Source organism: Rana temporaria, chromosome 1, assembly GCF_905171775.1.
Source record: "Rana temporaria chromosome 1, aRanTem1.1, whole genome shotgun sequence".
Classification (NCBI taxonomy): Eukaryota; Metazoa; Chordata; class Amphibia; order Anura; family Ranidae; genus Rana; species Rana temporaria.
In genome coordinates this window covers 93,451,276-93,473,425 of record NC_053489.1, presented here as the reverse complement: position 1 = coordinate 93,473,425, position 22,150 = coordinate 93,451,276, and the positions used below count along the sequence as shown (strand labels likewise).

Below are 22,150 nucleotides of genomic sequence, written 5' to 3'. Positions count from 1 at the left end.
ACGTACAGTAAGGATGCTACACATTAAAGAATAAAATGTGTTTTATTTTAAATTCTAGAACTCTTCACAGCCATACAGATTAGAAGATTCACTAACTTTTTTTTTTTTTACTGAATTTGCCAGGAAACATAAAACAATAAATACATGTAGACCATTTACAATATTCCAAAAAAAAACTGTACAAATGTGTCCAAATCAAATGATATATATATATATATATATATATATATATATATATATATATATATATATTTTTTTTTTTCATTATAAAAGAGGGTTTTGGACTTTCAACTCTGCATCAAAGAATATCTCATGGGTTGATTGCTGACATTTCAATTAAAGTTGAGCTCTGTACAGGATATGTCCTCCTCAAATATAGAAAGCTTTGTTCATATTATGTAGGCACAGATACTCCCCAATGTATTTAGGAGAAATGAATTCCTTCTGCATTAAATCCGTGCAGTAGCCTAAGATTGAAAAAATAAAAATAAAATACAAATTAGATGAAAAGGGAGTTTTGCAATCCAATTTTACAACCTACAAATATGGCAAGTACATTTTGAGAAACCTTGAATGATTATATATAAAAAAAAAAAAATTACCGGATGAAGTCATCTATGTCCATGGTGCGGGCGCGCTTCTCACTAAACCCAGTGTCTGCAAGTATCTTTTCAATTTTTTCAGAAATGCTGAAGTCTTCTGGAATTGCCTGTTTGCAAAACAGAATTTAAGATTTTGAATAACAAAAAAAAAAAAAAAAAACATAAAAAGGCGATATTAAACCCAAAAAAAAAAAAAAAAAAAATCAAACATATTGCAGCTCACAAATATGTGGTGGCTGCATTAGTTTACTTTTTTTATGCTATTTTTACCTGGTGATCTGACCAGTAAGAAACTTCCAGTTTAAGGCCGGGTTCACACTAGTCCGACATACGCTCCGACATTGGGAGCTCATGTCGCATGACGTGTGAAAATCAATGTTTCCCTATGAGAGCTCTCCTTCTGCCGCCTTCTTCTTCGCTGTTGACACGTCGCTTCCTCCCGCTGTAATGCAGTGTGCGGCGGCTCGCACCAACTTTTATAAGTCTCTCATGACGTCACAGTCCCATCATGCTCTGGGTGCACTGTGATGTCATGAGAGACTTATAAAAGTCGGTGCGAGCCGCCGCACACGGCATTACAGCGGGAGGTAGCGACGTGTCAACAGCGAAGAAGAAGGCAGAAGGAGAAAGAAGCACCCCCCCCCCCCCGGCCGAAGACATCGGAGGAAGACCGGGAGGGGGCCGCTGTGAAAGAGCTAAAGAAGAAAGCGGCCCCCACCCGGAAGAGAACCAGACGGCGGTGAAGACTGGGACCCCCCCCCCCCCAAGAAGACGTCGGAAGAAGCAAGCCCCCCCTCGTAAAAAAACTAAAGAAGAGAGGGGGGGCCCCGGAGCTGACTAATAAAATATTTTAAAAACCTGTGTAGCGTGTTTATTTATTTTGAACACTTTACTTCCAGGTGAATGGGTAGAGGTACGATGTACCCCATATACATTCACCTAGGGTGGGGGGCCGGTATCTAGGGGCCCCCTTGTTATAGGGGGCTCCCAGATTCCGATAAGCCCCCCGCCCGCAGACCCCGACAACCAACGCCCAGGGTTGTCGGGAAGAGGCCCTGTCCTCATCAACATGGGGGCAGGGTGCTGTGGAGTGGGGGGGCCGCAGTGCGCACCTCTGCCCCATAGCACCTACCTCCCCATGTTAAGGGCATGCGGCCTGGCACGGTTAAGGAGGGGGGGGGGCGCTCGCTCGTCCCCACCCCCTTTCCTGACCGGCCGGGCTGCTGCTCGGATACGGGTCTGGTATGGAATTTGGGGGGACCCCCCGCCGTTTTTTCGGCGTAGGGGGTTCCCCTTTAAATCCGCACCAGACCCATGGGCCTGGTATGCTCCTGTAGGGGGAACCCATGCCATTTTTTTTTTTTAAATTTGGTGTGGAGTTCCCCCTCAAGATTCATATCAAACACAGTGCCTGATATTGGCAGGGATCCAAGGCGGATCCCTGCTCATTGAAAGTCGGACTTCAAGTCCAGGGCAAAGTCAGATCAAAGTAGTATCCTGTTCATGAAAGTAGGATAGATGTAGGACCAATGTAGGATAAATGTAGGACCGATGTAGCAGAGCAAAGTACGATGAAAGTCGTGTAGTATAGTGTGAACCCAGCCTTAAGGTACCTATGCAACAGAGACACCTTTGGACAGCATTATCATTCTAGGGAAGAGTAGTGTTAGATGTAGTTACAGCAACAGCTTTTTTTTTTCCTTTTAGGATAAAGGTTTTATATAAACAGATTGTTGTAGGAATTCCTGTTTGTGGTAAATGATTTGCCTCAAGCCTCTAAATGCTACATCTACAGGACAGCATTTGTTAAAAACAACACCTGTTGGATCAACAGGTGAAAATAAAAATGAAATAAAGCCTAAAAAAAATACTAGTCACATCCAAGAATTGGTAAGCTGAAATATAATAAAGGTTTGCTTTTGGGCTTATTACTGCTTTCAGGTATAACCAAAACTTAGGGCCAGATTCACAGAAAAAGTACGCCGGAGTATCTACTGATACTCCGGTGTACTTTCAAATTTGCCGCGTCGTATCTTTATTTTGAATTCACAAAGTTACAACGGCATTTGGCTAAGATCCGACAGGCGTACGGCTTCGTACGCCTTCGGATCTTAGGATGCAATACTTCGGCGCCCGCTGGGTGGAGTTTGCGTCGTTTTCCGCGTCGGGTATGCAAATTAGCTGTTTACGGCGATCCACGAAAGTACGCGCGTTTGTCGCATTCTCTTACGTCGTCGCTAGTCGGCTTTTCCCATCGCAAAGTTACGGCTGCCATTTAGGTGGTGTAAAAATAGACAGCCCATGTTAAAGTACGGCCGTCGTTCCCGCGTCAAATTTCGATTTTTTTTTTTGCGCAAGTCGTCTGGGAATATGAAAGGACGTAACGCACGTCGCCGTTCAAAACATTGCGTCAGGGCGGCGTCATTTCGCGCAAAGCACGGCGGGAAATTACAAAACGGAGCATGCGCAGAACGCGCCCAATTTAAATGGTACACGCCCCATTTGAATTAGGCGGGCTTGCGCCGGACGGCTTTACGCTACGCCGCCGCAAGTTTACAGACAAGTGCTTTGTGAATCAAGCACTTACGCTCAAAACTTGCGGCGGTGTAACGTAAACGGGATACGTTACGCCGCCGCAAAGGTATGTGAATCTGGCCCTTATTTTTTACTTTGGGTAACATAGGAAAAAGGTAAAAACCTCTGACATGTTTTTTTTCCTGTTGTATACCATTTGCAAATTTCTCTTCACTTCCTATCTAGAGATGCAACAACAAGTGCCCCCTGGAACATTTCCTCTTACCTTTTGTTCTGGGGACAACTCTATACATTTTGCAGTGTTTTTTCACAAAGTCTTAAAGAACAGCAATGCTTTCACCTACTATAAGTAACTTATGATGATACTTACAACATTGTGAAGAGAACAATGTATTCTGTAATTCTTCTCTAACAGTTCCTGGACTGCGCTGGATCTGCAAACAAAACAATACATATAAATAACATGCTAGATCTGTTTATACAGAGGCTTACAGTGGCTCTAAATGCAAAAGGTGTTTTTTCTTAATCAACTGCCATTTGGCCACAGTACATTTACTGGGTTAGTGGCAGGATCGCATATGTGGCACAATGTAAACAAAGCTGGTATGAATGAATTTCAACACAGCTGTGTTTTCTTGTGTTTTGACTCACAGCTATCACATGGTACCTGGGCCAAGGATAGCACCCTGTACCATGTGATAGCAAGTTTTAAGCATACTGTTGCCAATGAGTATTCCTGATAACTGGCACATCAGTCATTTTATGACGTTGCACAGTAAATCGTGGAAACAAACGTTTATTTAAATGTATTCTTCTTCCAAAATATTGTGACAAAAAACTGCAACTTCAAAAAAATCGCCACGTTTCTTGCTAAACATGTCAGACTGTCAGTTTTCCAAAAAAAGCATCATTGGGGGGGGGGGGGGGGGGGGGGGGTACTTCTACCTTCTACTTTACTGGAATTTTAAAGGACCTCATAAAAATGAGATAGACCATCAGTATTGATCTACATAGAGATCTCCATCTAATTATTATATATATTATATATATGTATGCATGTCCTAAAATGAGGAATAATCCTTGTTTGGTACATGCTGGAGAGAGACTTCTGTTCTAAGAAAGTTTTACTGTGCTATTCACAGATTTGTTTGGAGGACTTTTTGATCCCTTCAGTACCTTCTCACCATAACCTGTATGGTTATAATGTCTACATAAAAGACTCATACAAATTTACCAAAACACAATTTTACTTTAAAAGCTGCTGCTGCTGCCAATGTTGGAACTTACTTAAAAGATGCTGCAAGGGTTTTGTTTTTCCTTACAAAGGCGATTCTCACTAAGCCATCCCATTCCTATAAAAAAAAAAAATGTTTTAATTATATTATATATGTATTTTTTTTATTCCATATGATTTTTTTGATCATTGCATAATATACATAGTTACAGTATTTACAATTTAAAATATAACTAAAATGCAAAACCTTTTTTTGTGTTTTGGATAGAATGCAGAGATTAGAATGTTTGTCAGTTTTTATAGCCGTCTGTGTCCCTCTCTATGTCTCCTGTTTACCATCATCATTGAAAGTGAAAGAAAAAAATAATAATCCCAGATTTTGGGTTGTCCCCAGAAAAGTAATAGAGGGGAAATCTTCTAATAGGGACACTAGTTCTGGTGACCTGAGGTCCCCAAGGAATTCCCTTAATTTGCAGAGATGTCCTCTCACTTCCTGTTTGGCTATGGGAGAGGAAGTGAAGGGAAATCTCTTTAAAAGGGATACAAATGGCGGTAAAAAAATCTGTCAGGCCGCGCACACGCGATCAGTCCATCCGATGAGAATGGTCCGACGGACTGTTTTCATCGGTTCACCGCTAAAGCAGACTGATGGTCTGATGTGAGTACACACCAACAGTTCAAAAACCGATCGGGTCAGAACGCGGTGACGTAAAACACACGACGTGCTGAAAAAAACAAAGTTCAATGCCTCCAAGCATGCGTCGACATGATTCGACTATCACGTCGACGCATGTACTAACCATCGGTTTTGACCTATTGGTCAGCTTTCCATTGGTTCGATTTTAAAGCAAGTTCTCTTTTTTTGGACCGAAGGACAACAGACCGATGGGGCGTACACACGGGCGGTTTGGACTGATGAAACTGAACTTCAGTCTGTTTTCATCGGTTTGGACAGATCATGTGTACGCGGCCTCAGGGGTTATATAACCCTCCCTTACTCTAGCCAAAAAGAAAAAAAGTTCTACTTTAAAAGATCCAAAGAAAAATTACTCATCTCTTGATGAAATAACCAATGTCATTAATCAAAACATACCATCAAAGAAAAAAAAAAAAAAAACACTTATGATGTACTCAACGTGAATGAATAATAATAATAAAAAAAGCTCTATAATTGGTTTTCTCGCTTGTACAGGATAAATAAAAGAAAATAAACTGCAGCTAATTAAGTCATTAAAATGTTCAGGACACAGTACTTAGCACAATTGTTGGAAATCATGGGAAAGGCACAAAAAAAAAGCGATTGGCAGGTTCTTCCTCTAAACTCCTTATACAAGATGGCATGGACATATGACATTGACACTGTTTAAATCAAGCTGGAAATTAGCACCAAATTATTCTCACCTTTGAGTGAGCCACATTATCACTTGCACATTTGTTTAACCTACTATGCATAGCACCCTACTTTTCTTTGCCTGAAATTCAGCGTTAAAACCTATTATTTCTCATCAACTCAAACATTTTCAGCCATTATGCTAAACTACTTTGTACATTCCAGGCATCCTTCCTCATATGGATTACTTAAATTGTTCCACATGCACTAAGAAGCAGGTGGGGCTTAGACGAGACAAATGTAACAGAACAAAAATGGTGAATGGAAATGAAATTGGAGATAAACAGGGCCAGGTTGGAGGATAAGCATACCCTTAAGGCTATTACACACTGGGTTGGAGCCAATGTACTAACAATCCGATGTTAGTACAGCAAGCTCCCCCACTGATCTATTGTGTTACGACAGGGGAACAGCCTCCCCGCCAGAACCCTCTGACCAGCGTTCTCAGCCAATGGCTGATCAGGAGCCAAAATCGTCAGACTTCTGTCAGACCGGCTGCCATACAATTTTTTTTTTTTTTTTAACCGACCGATGTCACCCGGCATTCACCCGTGTTAACTAGACTTTACAGAGCACAAAATATAATAGTATACAATAATTGATTGGTTGCCAACATAGTGCCAACTGATAGTGAAGGATAAAAACAAGTAAGTGACAATAATCCCTAGCATCATGTGACTTACCTGAAAGTTGATGGGTGGAGGAGGATTCTTTGGTTCTATTCTGACAACACTGGACTCGACTTTTGGAGGTGGCTTGAAATTGTTCTTACTCACCTACAAAATAGTAACAAAATTATTATGTATTCCGGAATTCATGCCATTAATCTATGCACGATATACATCGGCAGAACGGCATGGGCAGGCAAATAGGCATACCTGTACGTCCCTTTGAATTTGCCTCGGGAGTGTGCTCGCGGGTCCCCCAAACTCAATGTTCACCGGCGGCCCGCGATTTCGGTGAGGAGAGGCAGAACGGGGAGATGCCTTTGTAAACAACATTTCCCTGTTCTGCCTAGCAACAGGACAGACATCTACTGCTCCCTGTTATCGGGAGCAGTGATCGCTGTCATGTCACTGCTAGCCCACCCCCCCCCTCCACAGTTAGAATCACTCCCTAGGACACACAAGTCAGCAGCTACAAATACTGCAGCTGCTGACTTTTAATATATGGAAACTTAGCTGTCCTGGGCGCCTGCGATGATGGCACTCGAAGCCGATCTGTCCCTCGGCTCTCGGGTGAATTCACAAACATGTAGATTCAGTAGTAACCAGCTGTTTAAGTTCCCAGCAAGCAGGGAAATTCTAGGCTATAAATGCTCAAAATACTTCCAATGCTTCCAATGCTGTACTCGAGCTGCCTGCCCACCACTGACACAGGACGCAAAATAAAAGAGGGAAGATTAGATAATCTATGTAAATAACGCGAAAACCTAAATCCTGAAGGAAGTTGCACCTTTATATTTTAATCAGTAAACTATTTAAGGGATATATCTATGAACAGAAGTGGATAACCCCCTTTAGAAAGAACATTGTCATTTTGTATTTGTGTTAGCACCCCATTTTTTTTTTTATATACATGCCTATATTTTGATGCAAAACTAATTAGGCATTCAGGCAGTCAACTCAGACGTCTGCATTTTTCTGGCTGACAACCTCTATAGTACTGAAACCTTTTGAATGGCATCACAGCCAAATATCTAGCAAGATCAGCAATGGCAGCGCACATTCAGCACAGATACAGATATCAATGCCAACCAATCAGAAGTGAAATTTCATCGGGTTAGGCCCAAGGTTACTGCAATACCTTCCACTGCTAACAAAAGAAATGGGAATATATGCAGAAGAATAAACACAAGAAAAAAGGAATTATGGTAAAACACAAACAAGTAAGCGGATTTAAATACCAGTAAAAGAGGTTCCTTACTTTCATGAGATGGTCCACACGAGCCAGAAGTTGGGTGTTAATGGAAAGTCTGCAGTACAGTTTGTCTCCTGGTTTGGCAACAAGTCGCATGGCAAACTCTCTTTGAAACATCAGCACAGCACATCTGGCATACAGGAAAAAAGAAAATACATTAATAAATGACAGCAATAGGGCATATTTACGAAAGCTAGATAAGTGAGCCTGTCAGGCAATAGATATTAATTCCCATATGCTTGGACAATGAAGTGATGAGAAGTGAACCATGCAGCAACAATGCATGAATGGTTCTGCCGGATAGCATGATAGAAAACACATATCCTTCAAAGCCTGCAAGGGGGCGCTTCAAAGCTCTTAAGGAACCGCAAGGACACTTGGCAAGTACTCTCGTAGTTCATTGACAATTCCTACAGCTTTCAGACAAAAAGCCCATTCAAAAGGCACAGGCATAAATCTGTAGGCAGCATTTGCAGGAGCCTGACATTGCACCCGTGATCTGCTGATTGCAGGTGCAATGATCTACAGGCTACACAGGCGCATAAGAAAAAAAAAAAAAATTAATTCACATTTTTAACCAGCATAAACATGTGCATATATTATTTTTAAAAGGTCAACTTATTCTTTAAGCTATACAAAAAGTACAGTCATTGCTAGGAAACAAACTTTCATTAGGTGTTCTATCATTTTCCAATGTATAGGATCTGATAAAGGGGCAAAAAAGATCAGAAATGGCAACACCATATGTTTGTCTCATTTAGGGTTTGAGAAATTGTAAATCCAATAACTCACCTAAAGAAGGGTCTGTGAAGAAGTAGCTTGAAAACAAATGGAGAAGAGATCTAAATAAGAGAGAGAGGTTGTATATTAGGATCAGAAATATACATCTGAAGGTAACCATTCATGAAATCGCGGCTATTTAAGGCCCCTTTCACACTGGGGCGATTTTCAGGCGCTTTGGCGTAAAAAAAAAAAGCCTGAAAGAAGCCTCATCTGCAATCCCAATGTGAAAGCCCGAGTGCTTTCAGAGCCCTTTCACACTGCCAGCGCCTGAAAAACGCTGGTAAAGCGCAGCCAAGACCCCTTTCACACTGGGGCATTTTGGCGTTAAAAGCTCCCTCAATGGGAATGGGGCTTTAGGAGAGGTGTATTCAAAGCTCCTAAAGCGCTGCAAAGAAGCTGCTTGCAGGACGTTTTTTGATGCCCCGCCAGCACAGCGCCTCAGTGTGAAAGCACTCAGGCTTTCACATTGGGATTGCAGATGCAGCTTCTTTCAGGGGCTTTTTTTAACGCTAAAGTGCCTGAAAAATGCCCCAGTGTGAAAGGGGTCTTAATGAAGCATTGAAACATTCTTGAGCAATGATTATCATAGGTGAAAGCCTCACATTAAAAGGATTGATAGATCCAGAGACACAGGCAGCTTACATGGACTGTTGCTAAAAAAGTATACAATGCAGACACCATTACACACCCGCAGTAGCTTTTAGTGCCTACACTCTGCTCAATTGCTGGGCAATTCTGATAAAACAATGCTGTGATGGTTCCGGACACTGTGAAGACTTGTTAGCCCAATCCCATTCCCATACAGTTCTACTGACCCATCAATATGATGTGGTGCCTCATTGGTCAATAGGAATGCGTAGGAGGCACTTGAACTTTGTGCTTTCCAGCAGCTTTTTCTGGCTGTGGAAATTACAAACTCTAAATGCTGATCTGTAATTTTTATTACAACTCAATAATTGGCTCAAACTTACTGTCAAACTAAAGGACCATTAGGGGAGCCCATGAGGTGGCAAGCAGTGCCATCACCACTTTCCATTAAATTAGCCTTTTATCTTTGGTTCTCGTAATTATTCTGATAGGAAGTTTATTTTGCCTATTTATCTAGTGACAGACCCTGTACTCAAGAGTATGTCCGCCGTATAAGCTTCCCTTGCCCAGCACGATCCAAGATCCCTTAGCCCACCCAGTCACTTGTCGAGACATCAGTGTAGGGTGGTAAGAAACATAAGACTGTTTATTCAAACACAGGCACCAATAGATATACACTCTGGGGATAATCCCCACTTCTTTGCATAATGGAACAAGGGCAGGGTAAACTACATATAGTAACAAAAGACACAGACGGCCTTTAGGAAGGGCTGCAGGAGAAACTCCCCCCTCCCCTCTAGCAGCTAATAGCGGACAGTGGTTTCATTAGCCCTTAAGTTAATCCACATAAGCATATACATCCCATAATAGGTTGCTCCCAAGGCAGACAGACACAATACAATAATGGGATACAGCCACTTAACAAAAAACACATAACAACCCCGACCTAAAACTATCTAACAATGGCCTATGAGACAATATTCTAGCAGTCTGAAAAGGTGCAATTATTTATCTTCATATAATTTTTGAGCGATATTGTTCATAAATATTATTGTCCCAAATGTAAGAGCCCCTTCAACTTTCAACACAAACCACACATATAGAACCAAGGATAACAGGGGTAAAACCAAATGCTGAGTCCAGTGTGGTTGTACTGGGAGTCTGGTTAGGGCAGACTTGACTGGGCTTCTCGGTCACCATGTGCCCCTAATAGACACAGGGTAACTTACACATAAGAGGGGCCGTGGGAGCTGGAAAATGGTTTTTCAGAGCTCTCTAAGGGAAGATGGGCTCCAAGAGCCCACCGCCCAAAGTGACTCCCTTCACAGATATTTCATCATATGCTCAGCCTGAATTACCCAGTTTTGTAACAGGTTTACCTTGAAACTCAAAACCTTTGGCTGTTAGGGCAATACAATTATTTCAGATAAAACATACCTGGTAGGGTAAGTTGGCAACACAGAGATCAAAAAAAGGCAAATCTGTCTTCAGCACATCACCAACCAAAATCTGCAGTTTGTTTGCTACGGCTCTAAAAGGGGAAAAAAAATGTTTTCACACATTTAAAACTTAAAATAAAGCAAAGACATCGGGGGACACATTGATTTTGTGGCACAGTAAGGCAATGCTAAATAGAAACAGTGAGACAGACTGTGCTATAACAGATGTATTACTTCTGCCATGGAGCACTGGGGTCCTCGGTTCCAATACGTGTGCGAGTATGCATGTATGAATGCACAAGCCCCAGGGCAGGGACGTATATGAATATACAGTATCTAAAGTACCTTATAAACAAATAACAGAATATTAATACAAAATGTTACAGCTCAAGTCTATAGTCAAGTCTGCATCTTTTTAGAGTGAAAGTCAGACTTATCAGTAATAAATTTGCCTTTGCAGCTGACTTTCCAAAAATAGAATGAATTTGGTTTTTCGTTTAGTCTATCTACACCATATAGAATACTTTGCGTTACATTTTCTGCTGTATTAAAATAAAAATTATAACTAACTACAATCTAAAATGCAAAGAGTGACACCTAGTGGTCAGAATAAAACATGCACCCCAACATCCTCATACAACACCAATTTTACGTATTTGTTGAAACATATATTAACTTTTTTTTGTAATGCTTAAAATACATTTTTACATAAAAGTGTACATATAAGAAAAAAAAAAAAACACTGAGTCCCTCATGTATCTACTGATATCTTAATTGGATTGTTCGAAGCAAACTTTTAATCACGCTGTTTTCGTAGTTTATTCTAAGACCCCTTTCACACTGAATCGTTTTTACAGCGTTTTAGCGTTAAAAATAGTGCTATTAAAACGCTCACAAAATGCTCTCCATGCATCTCAATGGACCCTTTCACATCGAGTCCTGCAAGCAGCATCTTTGGAGCAGCTTTTGGGTGCTGAAAAAATAAAAATAAAATAAAAAAAAAAAACGCTCCAAAAACGCCCCTCTCTATTGAAATGAATTGAAAGCGCTGTAAAAACGCCTTGCCCTTTCACACTGAGGCACTGCAAAAACGCCCTAAAACGTTAGGGTCTTAGCAGTGCTTTACCAGCGTTTTTCGAGCGCTGGCAGTGTGAAAGGGCTTTCACATTTGGATTGCAAATGAGGCTTCTTTCAGGCGCTTTACAGGCTTTTTTTTTTACGCCAAAGCGCCTGAAAAACGCTTGAATAACGCTCGAAAACGACCCAGTGTGAAATGGGCCCAATTGTAAAAAAACAGTTTTAAAACCACGAAAAATAAAATACAATAGCAAGAAATGTGGTCACGTGACACAGCTGGTCAGTGAGGGTATTTTTTTTTGGGCATGGAAGCAAGCAGATTCTCATTGGTCAGCACTGTCGCATGACCGCGAGCCATTGCACACGTTATGCTGCTACACAGCTTCCTGGGCTGTGCGAAGAGTTTACAAGCATACACCAGTAGACATAAGTGGCGGATGATTCTAAGCAAATGCAGGTAAGTGCAGTAAGGACAGGAGCAGCGGGGAAGGCTGCTTGGAAGCAATTCATTTTTAATATTTTAAGTATAAAAAGTAGGTTTGTCCCGATACCACTTTTTTTAAGACCGAGTACAAGTACCAATACTTTTTTTCAATTCCTCTGCGATACCGATTACCGATACTTTTTTTTAAATGTCATGTGACGCACTGATAGATGGCACTGGCTGATGGGCACTAGAAGGTGGCACTGACTGGCAGTGGCACCGAATATGCAGCACTGATAGGTGGCACGCACTGATAGGTGGCACCGATAGGTGGCAAAGATGGGCACAGATGAAGTGCCACTTATAAGGCTACACTGATAGGTAGAAATGATGGACACAGATAGGCGGCACTGATAAGGGGGGGCATTGATATAAGGGGGGATGTGAGCTAATGGGGGTCTCCAAGGTGGGTGCTGCTGATCTAATGGTTGGTTACCACATATTATATCAGCAGTCAGTACCCCCTCTTAGAGACCCCCATTAGCTCAAAGCCCTCTCCTTCCTTAGAGACTTACAGAGATCAGAGAGCCCCCCTCTTATAAAAGCAGGCCCTGCCCTCTTCAAGACATCATTCATGTCTTACCAGCGGGACCCGGGAGCCACTGCAAGGAGGGAAGTGTGGAAGTCGAGCTGGAAGGGCGGGGGCATAGAGCTGCTCTTGGGCTCCTCGCACTATGCAGATGGTGTGTGTGTGTATGAACAGATTATCTGGCAGGTTATTACTCACATGCACGCTGTTCCCCCACAGCACTTTCTTCTCCTCTCCTATCCCGCTTCCCGAACCTTTGAATGATGTCACTAGAAGGTATCTTTTGGGCGGAGCTCATTCCGCCTGTCAGGGAAGAGAATATGCCGGGTGCAGGAGGATCTCTGCAGTGATCTCTGTACGGTGAGGGGTTTCCCCTGCGCGCTGCGTCTCCCTACCCCGAGTAAATACCAGACAGATGGCAACCCTAGCGCGCACTGACGATGTTGTACGCCGCATCTCTCTCCCATCCCAGGTATCGGAAGCATTTGCGCGAGTACAAGTACTCGTGCAAATGCTCGGTATCTGTCCCGATACTATTATCGAGACAACCCTAATAAAAAGGCAGAGATTCTTTTAAAGAAATAGTACTTTGCTTCCATGTTGTGTAAGGTGCATGACTGTGTGAAAAGTGCAGCAACAACAACAACCAGATCTCTGTATACAGTAGCCAAGGTCAGAAGAGGAGAAATCCTGACTGCTGGCTACAGATGACTGCTTTTGTGAATAGTTACAGTATTTAGTAGTGATTTAACAACAAGACTACATGGTCAGCAGACATTTGTTCTGGTTGCATACAGAGACCCTAATCATAACAACAACAACATTTTTATGGCTTTATGGATTTCACAACTTTTTTATATTATGTATAAATATCTTTACTCACGAGCCTTGAACTCTCTTCTGAAGCTCAGCTACAAGCCGTGTATCCAGCTCACAGGCCACAACCTAAAAAAACATGACAGTAAAAGCTGGTAAATACATTAAAACCTTGGTTTGAGAGCGTTTTGCAAGAAAAGCAAATGATTTTAATAAATTTTAACTTGATATACAAGCGATGTCTTGATATAAGCGTAGCGCCATGTCACAACTGAGTATAAAAGAGAAGAGAGGCGCCTCTAAGTGTAGTAGTATGGTTACATTTAATAAAGGTACAACATTTACAAACTCACATGGTTGATGATTAAAACAGGCAGAGCCTGCAGGCATCCGGGGTAAAGCTGTCCACATAGACCATCCCCCGCACCACCATTGATGTCGTCCCTTCCACGAGCGGTTCAAGTCTCGCTTTCAGATTGCTCTACTGCAGGGTAGTCTTCCCGGTCACCATTGCAGACTGACAGCGATGAGAGCTAGTGGCGAGGAGCAAGGTCTATGTGGACATCTTTACCCCGGATTCCTGCATACCTTTCAGACTGGGGCAGACTGGGGCGGTATAACGCCGCTAAAATTAGCGGCGTTATACCGCCGGGATTGCCGCTAGCGGTGCGGTATTAACCCCCGCTAGCGGCCGATAAAGGGTTAATACCACCCGCAATGCACCTTTATAGAGGCGCATTGCGGGCAGTATTGCAGCGGTTTCCCATTGTTCTCAATGGGAAGGAGCGCTATACACACCGCTCCTCTCTCCGCTCCAAAGATGCCGCTGACAGGAGATTTTTTTTCTCTCCCGCCAGCGCATCGCCTCAGTGTGAAAGCCCTCGGGCTTTCACATTGAGTAGGCAGTGAAGGAGTTTTTCAGGCGGTATAGCAGCGCTATTTTTAGCGATGTACCGCCTGAAAAACTCCTCAGTGTGAAAAAGGGTCTTAGATGTGCCTCTTTTAATCTTCAACAGCTGCTAAATGTTGTACCTTCATTCAGTGCATATTTATAGCACTGTTCGCTGTAAAAAATGTGAATGGTCGCAAAATAGTGGCAAAAGTGTCCGCCGCAATATCGCAATCCTGACAAAAATCACAGATTGCCGCCATTACTAGTAAAAAAAAAGAAAAAAGAAGAAAAAAAAATCTATCCCCTATTTTGTAGGCGCTATAACTTTTGCGCAAACCAATCAATATACGCTTATTGCCATTTTTTTTTCCGAAAATATGTAGAATACGTATCGGCCTAAACTGAGAAAAAAAAATAGTTTTAAAAAAAATAAAATTGGGATATTATTATAACAAAAAGTAAAAAAAAATTGTGTTTTTAAAAAAAAATGCTGTCTTTTTTTGTTTGTAGTGCAAAAAATAAAAACCGCAGAGGTGATCAAATACCACCAAAAGAAAGCTCTATTTGTGGGAAAAAAAATGATAAAAATATAATTTGGGTACAGTGTTGTATGACCGCGCAATTATCAATCAAAATGCATCAGTGCTGAAAGCTGAAAATCGGTCTGGGCAGGAAGGGGGGTTTAAGTGCCCAGTAAGGAAGTGGTTAAGAATGAAAGAAAAAGGTTATGGCAGCCTCTGACCCCTTTTTCCCATGGGAAAGTGGCGGAAGGGGTTTTTAATTAATACTATTAAATTAGGATAGTAAAGGATAGGGCAGTATTATCCCCTCAGGCGGTTTTGGCGGGCTCATGGGTTGCTGGGGAGAAAAGGTTCACTGACCTCTGTGACTTAGGAGCCCGCTCAAAACCAGGCCACTGATAGGTCAAATCCTGCTGCCAGGCAGAAATGAAAAAGACCGCCAAAAAGTAGCCTGAACTCGCCTGAACCGGCTGGGAGTTAGGGCTATAAATACGGAGGTCCGTGGCTCACAGCTCAGTCGCTCCAGAGGACGGAAGAGCTGTGGTGTTCTCCGAGTTCTCTCGTTTGAACAAGCAGTGTCCCCTGGAGCAGGAAGATGAGCCTCATCCGTCAGCTGCTGGAACGGGCCGGAGAAGACGACGGAGATTCGTGGATCCGGCGCTGCCTGAACTTACCTCGGTCGGCGGGTCAAGAGGCTCCGGTGGGAGCTGCAACTGCTGACACATCGCCGGTGATGTTACGGACGACGGTGGAGCAGCGCGCCGACAGCATCCGGGGGTCCGAGCCGGAGGAAGAGGAAGCCGGAGGATCCGCAGCAGTTCCGGGTCGTCGGCGAAGGAAGAGTCCCACCCCCGTCCGCGTCACGGAGACGCCAAAGAGGAGGCGCACTCCGCGCCAAGGGTACTCCCCTTCCCCTCCCCGAGCTCCAAGAGCTAACAGAGCTGGTCCTTCTCAGGACCGAGTGACACGATCGGGAGGCGGAGCGAGAGGCGGGGCTAGGCGAGGAGCAAGAGGCGGTGCTAGAGGCGCATCAGCCGGAGGTATTTTTGTTTCCCCCAACAGGTCACAAGGAGCAAGCAGGATCAGCGCTGCAGGGGCGGCTGGAGGTGGTTCTCAAGACGCAGACAGGCAGGATGGAGGCTCGGAAAGCGGGGCTACACAGCAGACAAGTTATCGTCAAGAATCAGCGACAGACAACAGACCAGTGCCTCTGCTAGATACTAGGGACGGCCAGTCATCTGCTTCAATCACCCAGCAAGGTATGCATGAATCATCCTCTGGGGTACTACTTGCCAACATTGCTGAGCTTTTATCTAAACTTGCCAGGGACATGCATTCCTCACATAACAGCGTTTCTATTGATTCTCCTCACTTAGATGTGTGGGCACCATCTGGTGGTGCATTAGCTAATTGCAGCCAAACTTTAAAAATTACTGATAACCCTCAGAATGAGGTATTTTCACGCAGCATTGAGAATCCAGGTTATTCAGCTATGCGAACGCAAAATCTACCTGAAACCTGTTTGAAAGCACCGATGCCTTGCGAGGTTAACCCTTTAGGTTTCCATTTGCCTAATTCAGTTAAGGAGAAAATCTGGCGGGGAGAATTTATAGATATACTATCCCTACTCCCGTCAGCTAAAGATTTTGTGAATAAATCAGAGAAAAAAGACGAGGATGACAGACGCAGGCCGGTACAAAAATCTTTTAACAATTGGCTGCAAGCATTTTGTATTTTCTCGGGTATCATTTGCGAGAAGTTCCCCGAGAAGAGTCCCGGCCTCTTTCAACATCTGGACATTGTCATTGAAGCATTTAGAAATTTCGGTGGTGTAGCATGGTTCAGCTATGATGAAACATTTCGTCAGAAATTATCCGTGCACCCATCTCTTAAGTGGGGAGTCAAAGATGTTGGCCTATGGCTAAATCTTTTTCTGCCACAAAGGCAAGCATTTCCCAGACCTGTCATTGGTCCACAAGTCGCAGGTAACTCAGGATACAAAAAAGGCTTGTGTTTCAATTTCAACGATAGCCAGTGCAGATGGCCAAATTCATGTAAATACAGGCATGAATGTGCTTTCTGCGGTGGTTCACACGCAGTATCCAAATGTTTCAAAAAAATGGCAGCAACAAGCCAGTCAGGGAACTTTTCAAAAAGCAGTCACGCCGGTGAAGCTTCTAAATATGTTGCCATGGCTCAAGGAGTACCCAAACCGACAGAAAGCGCGCCTTCTCATTGAAGGTTTTAGTGAGGGTTTTATGTTGCCCATATTTTCTGGACAAGGATGTGCATTAGTCAATAATCTCAAATCGGTTAGTGAATTCCCCAAGATAGTGCTTGAAAAAATTAATCTCGAGGTTATTCAAGGGCGGGTGGAAGGTCCATTTTCCACCCCTCCTTTTGAAAACTTTAGGATTTCCCCTCTAGGTATAGTCCCAAAGAAGGATATAGGTTCATTCAGGCTAATTCATCACTTGTCTTTCCCCAAAGGCAAATCCCTGAATGATGAGATTGAGGATGAATTGTCATCTGTATCTTATGCCACGTTTGATGACGCTCTTGTTAAGTTGAGACGCCTGGGTAAGGGCTCTCTCTTGGCAAAAGCCGATATTAAATCTGCTTTTCGGTTATTACCTATCAACCCGGCATGCTTTAATTCCCTGGGGTTTTTCTTTAATAATGGGTTTTATTTTGACAAATGCCTGCCCATGGGTTGTTCTCTGTCATGTTTCTACTTTGAAACATTTTCTTCCTTTCTAGAATGGGTAGTATCTTTTGAATTAAGCTCTGATTCCCTCATCCATTACCTGGATGATTTTCTGTTCTTTGGCCCCCCAAATTCTTCCAAGTGTGAAGAATTGTTGGGAACATTTTTTAAGTTTTGTCAACATTTTGGTGTCCCGCTTGCTATGGATAAGACAGTATTACCATCCACATGCCTGGAATTCCTGGGTATCGTTATTGATACGGAACTCATGGAATTCAGGCTTCCTGAATTGAAATTGGAAAAAATAAAATTTTTAATTTTATCTTTGATTAGAAGGAAGAAGCCCCTTTTAAAAGAAGTTCAGTCCTTATTAGGTCTTCTAGCTTTCGCAACTAGGATTCTCCCGATTGGTAGAGTCTTCTCAAGAAGACTCTATCTGTCCATTTCCGGATTAAAATCCCCATTCTCACATGTTCGGTTGTCACATGACGTAAAGGAAGACTTACTGGTTTGGTTACAGTTTTTATATAATTTTAATGGTAAAGCAATTTGGCAGGAGGAGTTCATTTTGGACAAGGAATTTTGTCTGTTCACAGACGCCGCAGGCTCAGTGGGTTTTGCCGCCATTTGGCGAAATCACTGGTGTGCTGGTCGTTGGGACTCCTCTTGGCAAGCTAAGAATCTTTTGAAAAATATTGTTTTGTTAGAATTATTCCCAATTTTAGTGGCCCTGGAGATCTGGGGACCTTTCTTTAAAAACAGGAGAATTTTAGTTCGAACTGACAATAAGGGCGTGATGTACGCCATAAACTGTCTATCATCGAAGTCTCCGCCAGTCATTGCTCTGTTAAGATTTATGGTCTTCAAGTGTTTAAACCTTAATGTTTGGATAAAGGCAATACATGTAGCAGGTAAGGACAATGACTTGGCGGATGCTTTGTCTCGTTCACAGATGGAGCGTTTCTTCCGGCTGCTCCCAGAGGCGGACAAGGTGGGAACGTTATGTCCACCTTTCCTATGGGGCTTGGTTTAGGACCTATGTCACAGTTCATTATTAACTCAGTGGCCCCATCTACCTGGGCGGGATATCAATCCGCTTGGTGGTTATATATAAGTTTTTTGAATATGACGCAAGAATCCCTTCACATATTCAATGAAGATAGAGCGTTACGTTTTTTACAATTTCTCTTCGCTAAACAGTATTCCTGGTCTTACGTCTCAAAAACATTGTCGGGTATATCTTTCTTCCTTAAACTTAACGGACTCCCTTCCTTCATGCATTATTTTACTGTTAAACAGGCCTTAAAAGGTTACAAGAAGGAACATTTTTGGCTGGATACTCGAAAGCCTATTACCCCAAAAATTTTAAGAGAATTGTGTATAGCTACGGGTAAAGTCTGTTTTTCGCATTTCGAGTCTGTACTTTTTCAAGCGATTTTCTCCCTAATGTTTTTTGCAGCACTGAGAGTGTCCGAGCTGGTCGCTATCACAGCGACGGATGTGGTGCTTACAGATAGGTCGGTTAGAATTTTAATCGGGAAATCGAAAACTGATCAATTCGGAAAGGGATCTTGGTTACAACTTGAAGCATGGGTCGGTTCACCCACATGTCCTGTGCATCTGATTACTGAATTCTCGGCCATCAGGCCTACGGGGTCTGGTAAGTTTTTTGTCCATGGTTCAGGCAGGCCATTGACAAAATTTCAGCTGACCAGTGTTCTCAAGAAATGTCTGAAATCATTGAACTTAGATCAAGCAGGTTTTACATCACATTCATTCCGAATAGGTGCGGCCACTGAGGCATCAAGGTTGGGTTTGGATGTTAACAGAATTAAGAACATTGGTAGGTGGAAATCAGATAGCTATCGGCTTTATGTCCGCCCTAACATTTCTTTTTAATCTTTTTAGGGCGTATTAAAATTGTCTGGATCGTGGGACATTCTTTCATCCATTGGGCCCACCTCAGAGCACAGAAAAGGTGTTATACTGTCAATCTGGGTCTAGATACAAACAAGTACAAGTTATTTTGGGGCGGTAAACGTGGTATGCTATGGTCAAATCTGAACTCAGAGTTATCTCGACTTATGTGTCGCTTCCCTCCCCCGGATGTAGTAATCATTCACCTTGGGGGGAATGACGTCGGCCAGCGCAAGACGCTGGACATTATTTTTAGCATTAGGGACGATCTCCTTAGGTTTCATCTCCTTTTTCCAACAGCTAAAATCGTTTTTTCTGAAATAATTCAACGTTTAGTTTGGCTTCCCCCTTTTTCTAGGCGTCCTTTGGAAAAAATTAGGAAGAGAATAAATAGAGCAGTTTCTAAATTACTGGTTGAGTCAGGGATTTTTTCATTTCGGCACACTGAACTGGAAGGGGGCTATGCCGGGCTGTATAGGTCGGATGGTGTGCATTTATCCGATATCGGCCTTGACATTTTTAATGCAGACCTGGGTTCTTGCGTGGAGGCGGCCGCTTAGTGGGGTTGGTGCCAGGTGGTTTTATACCACCTGCCTTTTGGGTAGTTTGCAGCCTGGGCCGTAGTGGCTAGGATTGCTAAAGCTGTACTGATTTCTATATATTAAATTACCAATTACCATATTTATATTATTTATTTATATATTTAATATTTATTTATTTATTATTCAATAAAACAACAATAAACATCCGCGGCCGTTATTATCCAGCAAGTGGTCTGTGTCAATTCTTTTATCTTAAGTTTAAGGTAAACTGTCTCCATCATTACCGTCTGCTTTCCCATGAAAGAAAAAGGTTATGGCAGCCTCTGACCCCTTTTTCCCATGGGAAAGTGGCGGAAGGGGTTTTTAATTAATACTATTAAATTAGGATAGTAAAGGATAGGGCAGTATTATCCCCTCAGGCGGTTTTGGCGGGCTCATGGGTTGCTGGGGAGAAAAGGTTCACTGACCTCTGTGACTTAGGAGCCCGCTCAAAACCAGGCCACTGATAGGTCAAATCCTGCTGCCAGGCAGAAATGAAAAAGACCGCCAAAAAGTAGCCTGAACTCGCCTGAACCGGCTGGGAGTTAGGGCTATAAATACGGAGGTCCGTGGCTCACAGCTCAGTCGCTCCAGAGGACGGAAGAGCTGTGGTGTTCTCCCCACCCCCCCTCCCCTTTGTTCATTATGTCGCGGATGTTTTTGTGTGTTGGGGTCACCTTTGCTTATGCATAGGGGGACGTCTTGATGGTTATAAGTTTATGATTTCAATAAATAAAATTAAAAAAAAAAAAAAAAATATATATATATAAATGATTATAGGAGGTTGGATGTGGAAAAGATTGGTTGGGTAGTTTGCAGCCTGGGCCGTAGTGGCTAGGATTGCTAAAGCTGTACTGATTTCTATATATTAAATTACCAATTACCATATTTATATTATTTATTTATATATTTAATATTTATTTATTTATTATTCAATAAAACAACAATAAACATCCGCGGCCGTTATTATCCAGCAAGTGGTCTGTGTCAATTCTTTTATCTTAAGTTTAAGGTAAACTGTCTCCATCATTACCGTCTGCTTTCCCATAATGCATCCCAAGTTAACAATATACCGGTACTGGTTACCTTTTTTGCTTTTTCTAATAACTTTACAGTCATGTTTCCTGTACCCGGGCCAACCTCAAGCACAACATCTGTGGGTCGTATAGCAGCCTGAAATAAAAATGTTTTTATATAAGTACCATTTATCCTAAACAGCTTCAGAAGACAAACAGAAAGCAACCGAGTATGGAAGATGGAGCGTGACTGACCTTATCAATGATGCTGTTAACTATGAGCGGGTTCTTCAGAATATGTTGGCCAACACCAGTGTTGAACATAACCCCTAAATGTGAAGAAACAAAACACGTAAAACATGAATTCATCAGTGTTCATTTTAAATAAAAAAAAAACATCTAACATGAGAGTAAAAAGATGGCCTGCCACAGGTTATTATTAAAGATTTTATTAAAATGCACTTCAACTGTAAAAAATAGTTACAGGGGACATGACGCGGCAGGGGCGCAGCGCAGGCACAGGGGGCGCGGGCACAGGGGACGCGGCGCGGGCAAAGGGGACACGGCGCGGGCAAAGGGGATACGGCGCGGGCAAAGGGGACACGGCGCGGGCAAAGGGGACAGGGAGCAGATCTATCTCTGGGAGAAGTAGGAGGTAGAAGAAGAAACAAGACCATCCCCATACAACCTAACTGAAGTTAATTCTAATATTGTGGTGTATAATAGAGGGTTTCTATCCCTGTCAGTGACCCCAGTGAGAAGATTTCCCTCACTTCCTGTGACTCCAATAGAAGAGCGGAAGGGGATGTTGTCACTAAGAAAGTCACAGAGAACAATGACACCCTGGTCATTGGAAACATTGACAATGGTTTGCCATCAAGACAGGAAGTGAGGAGAAATCTCCACCATACATCACTAATAACCAGACAGAGGGCCCAGCCCTCTCCATACATTAAGAACTCCAGGTAATTGGATATACATAGAGCCGAGTCCTCCGCCCATCACTCACCCTGACTCCGGACCTCCCGGTGTTTCCGGCTCTTCTTCTCCGCTCTCACTTTCGGCATGATGACTCCTCACCCTCCCGGACCGATCACCGACAACGTGCCACCAGCCTGA

At 42.8% G+C, this 22,150-nt stretch overlaps 1 protein-coding gene across 1 annotated transcript; it reads right to left on the bottom strand.

Moving 5' to 3' along the window:
* Nucleotides 1–391: 391 nt before the first annotated feature.
* DIMT1 (DIMT1 rRNA methyltransferase and ribosome maturation factor) lies at nt 392–22,130 on the bottom strand. Its single transcript, XM_040340449.1, has 12 exons — nt 22,041–22,130; nt 21,287–21,360; nt 21,102–21,188; nt 13,465–13,526; nt 10,490–10,583; nt 8,474–8,523; nt 7,688–7,811; nt 6,445–6,537; nt 4,425–4,489; nt 3,508–3,571; nt 603–709; nt 392–467 (listed from the first exon to the last, which is right to left on the bottom strand). The coding sequence occupies exons 1-12, from the start codon at nt 22,096–22,098 to the stop codon at nt 425–427; spliced, it is 921 nt and encodes a 306-aa protein (XP_040196383.1). The 5' UTR covers nt 22,099–22,130; the 3' UTR covers nt 392–424.
* Nucleotides 22,131–22,150: the final 20 nt, after the last annotated feature.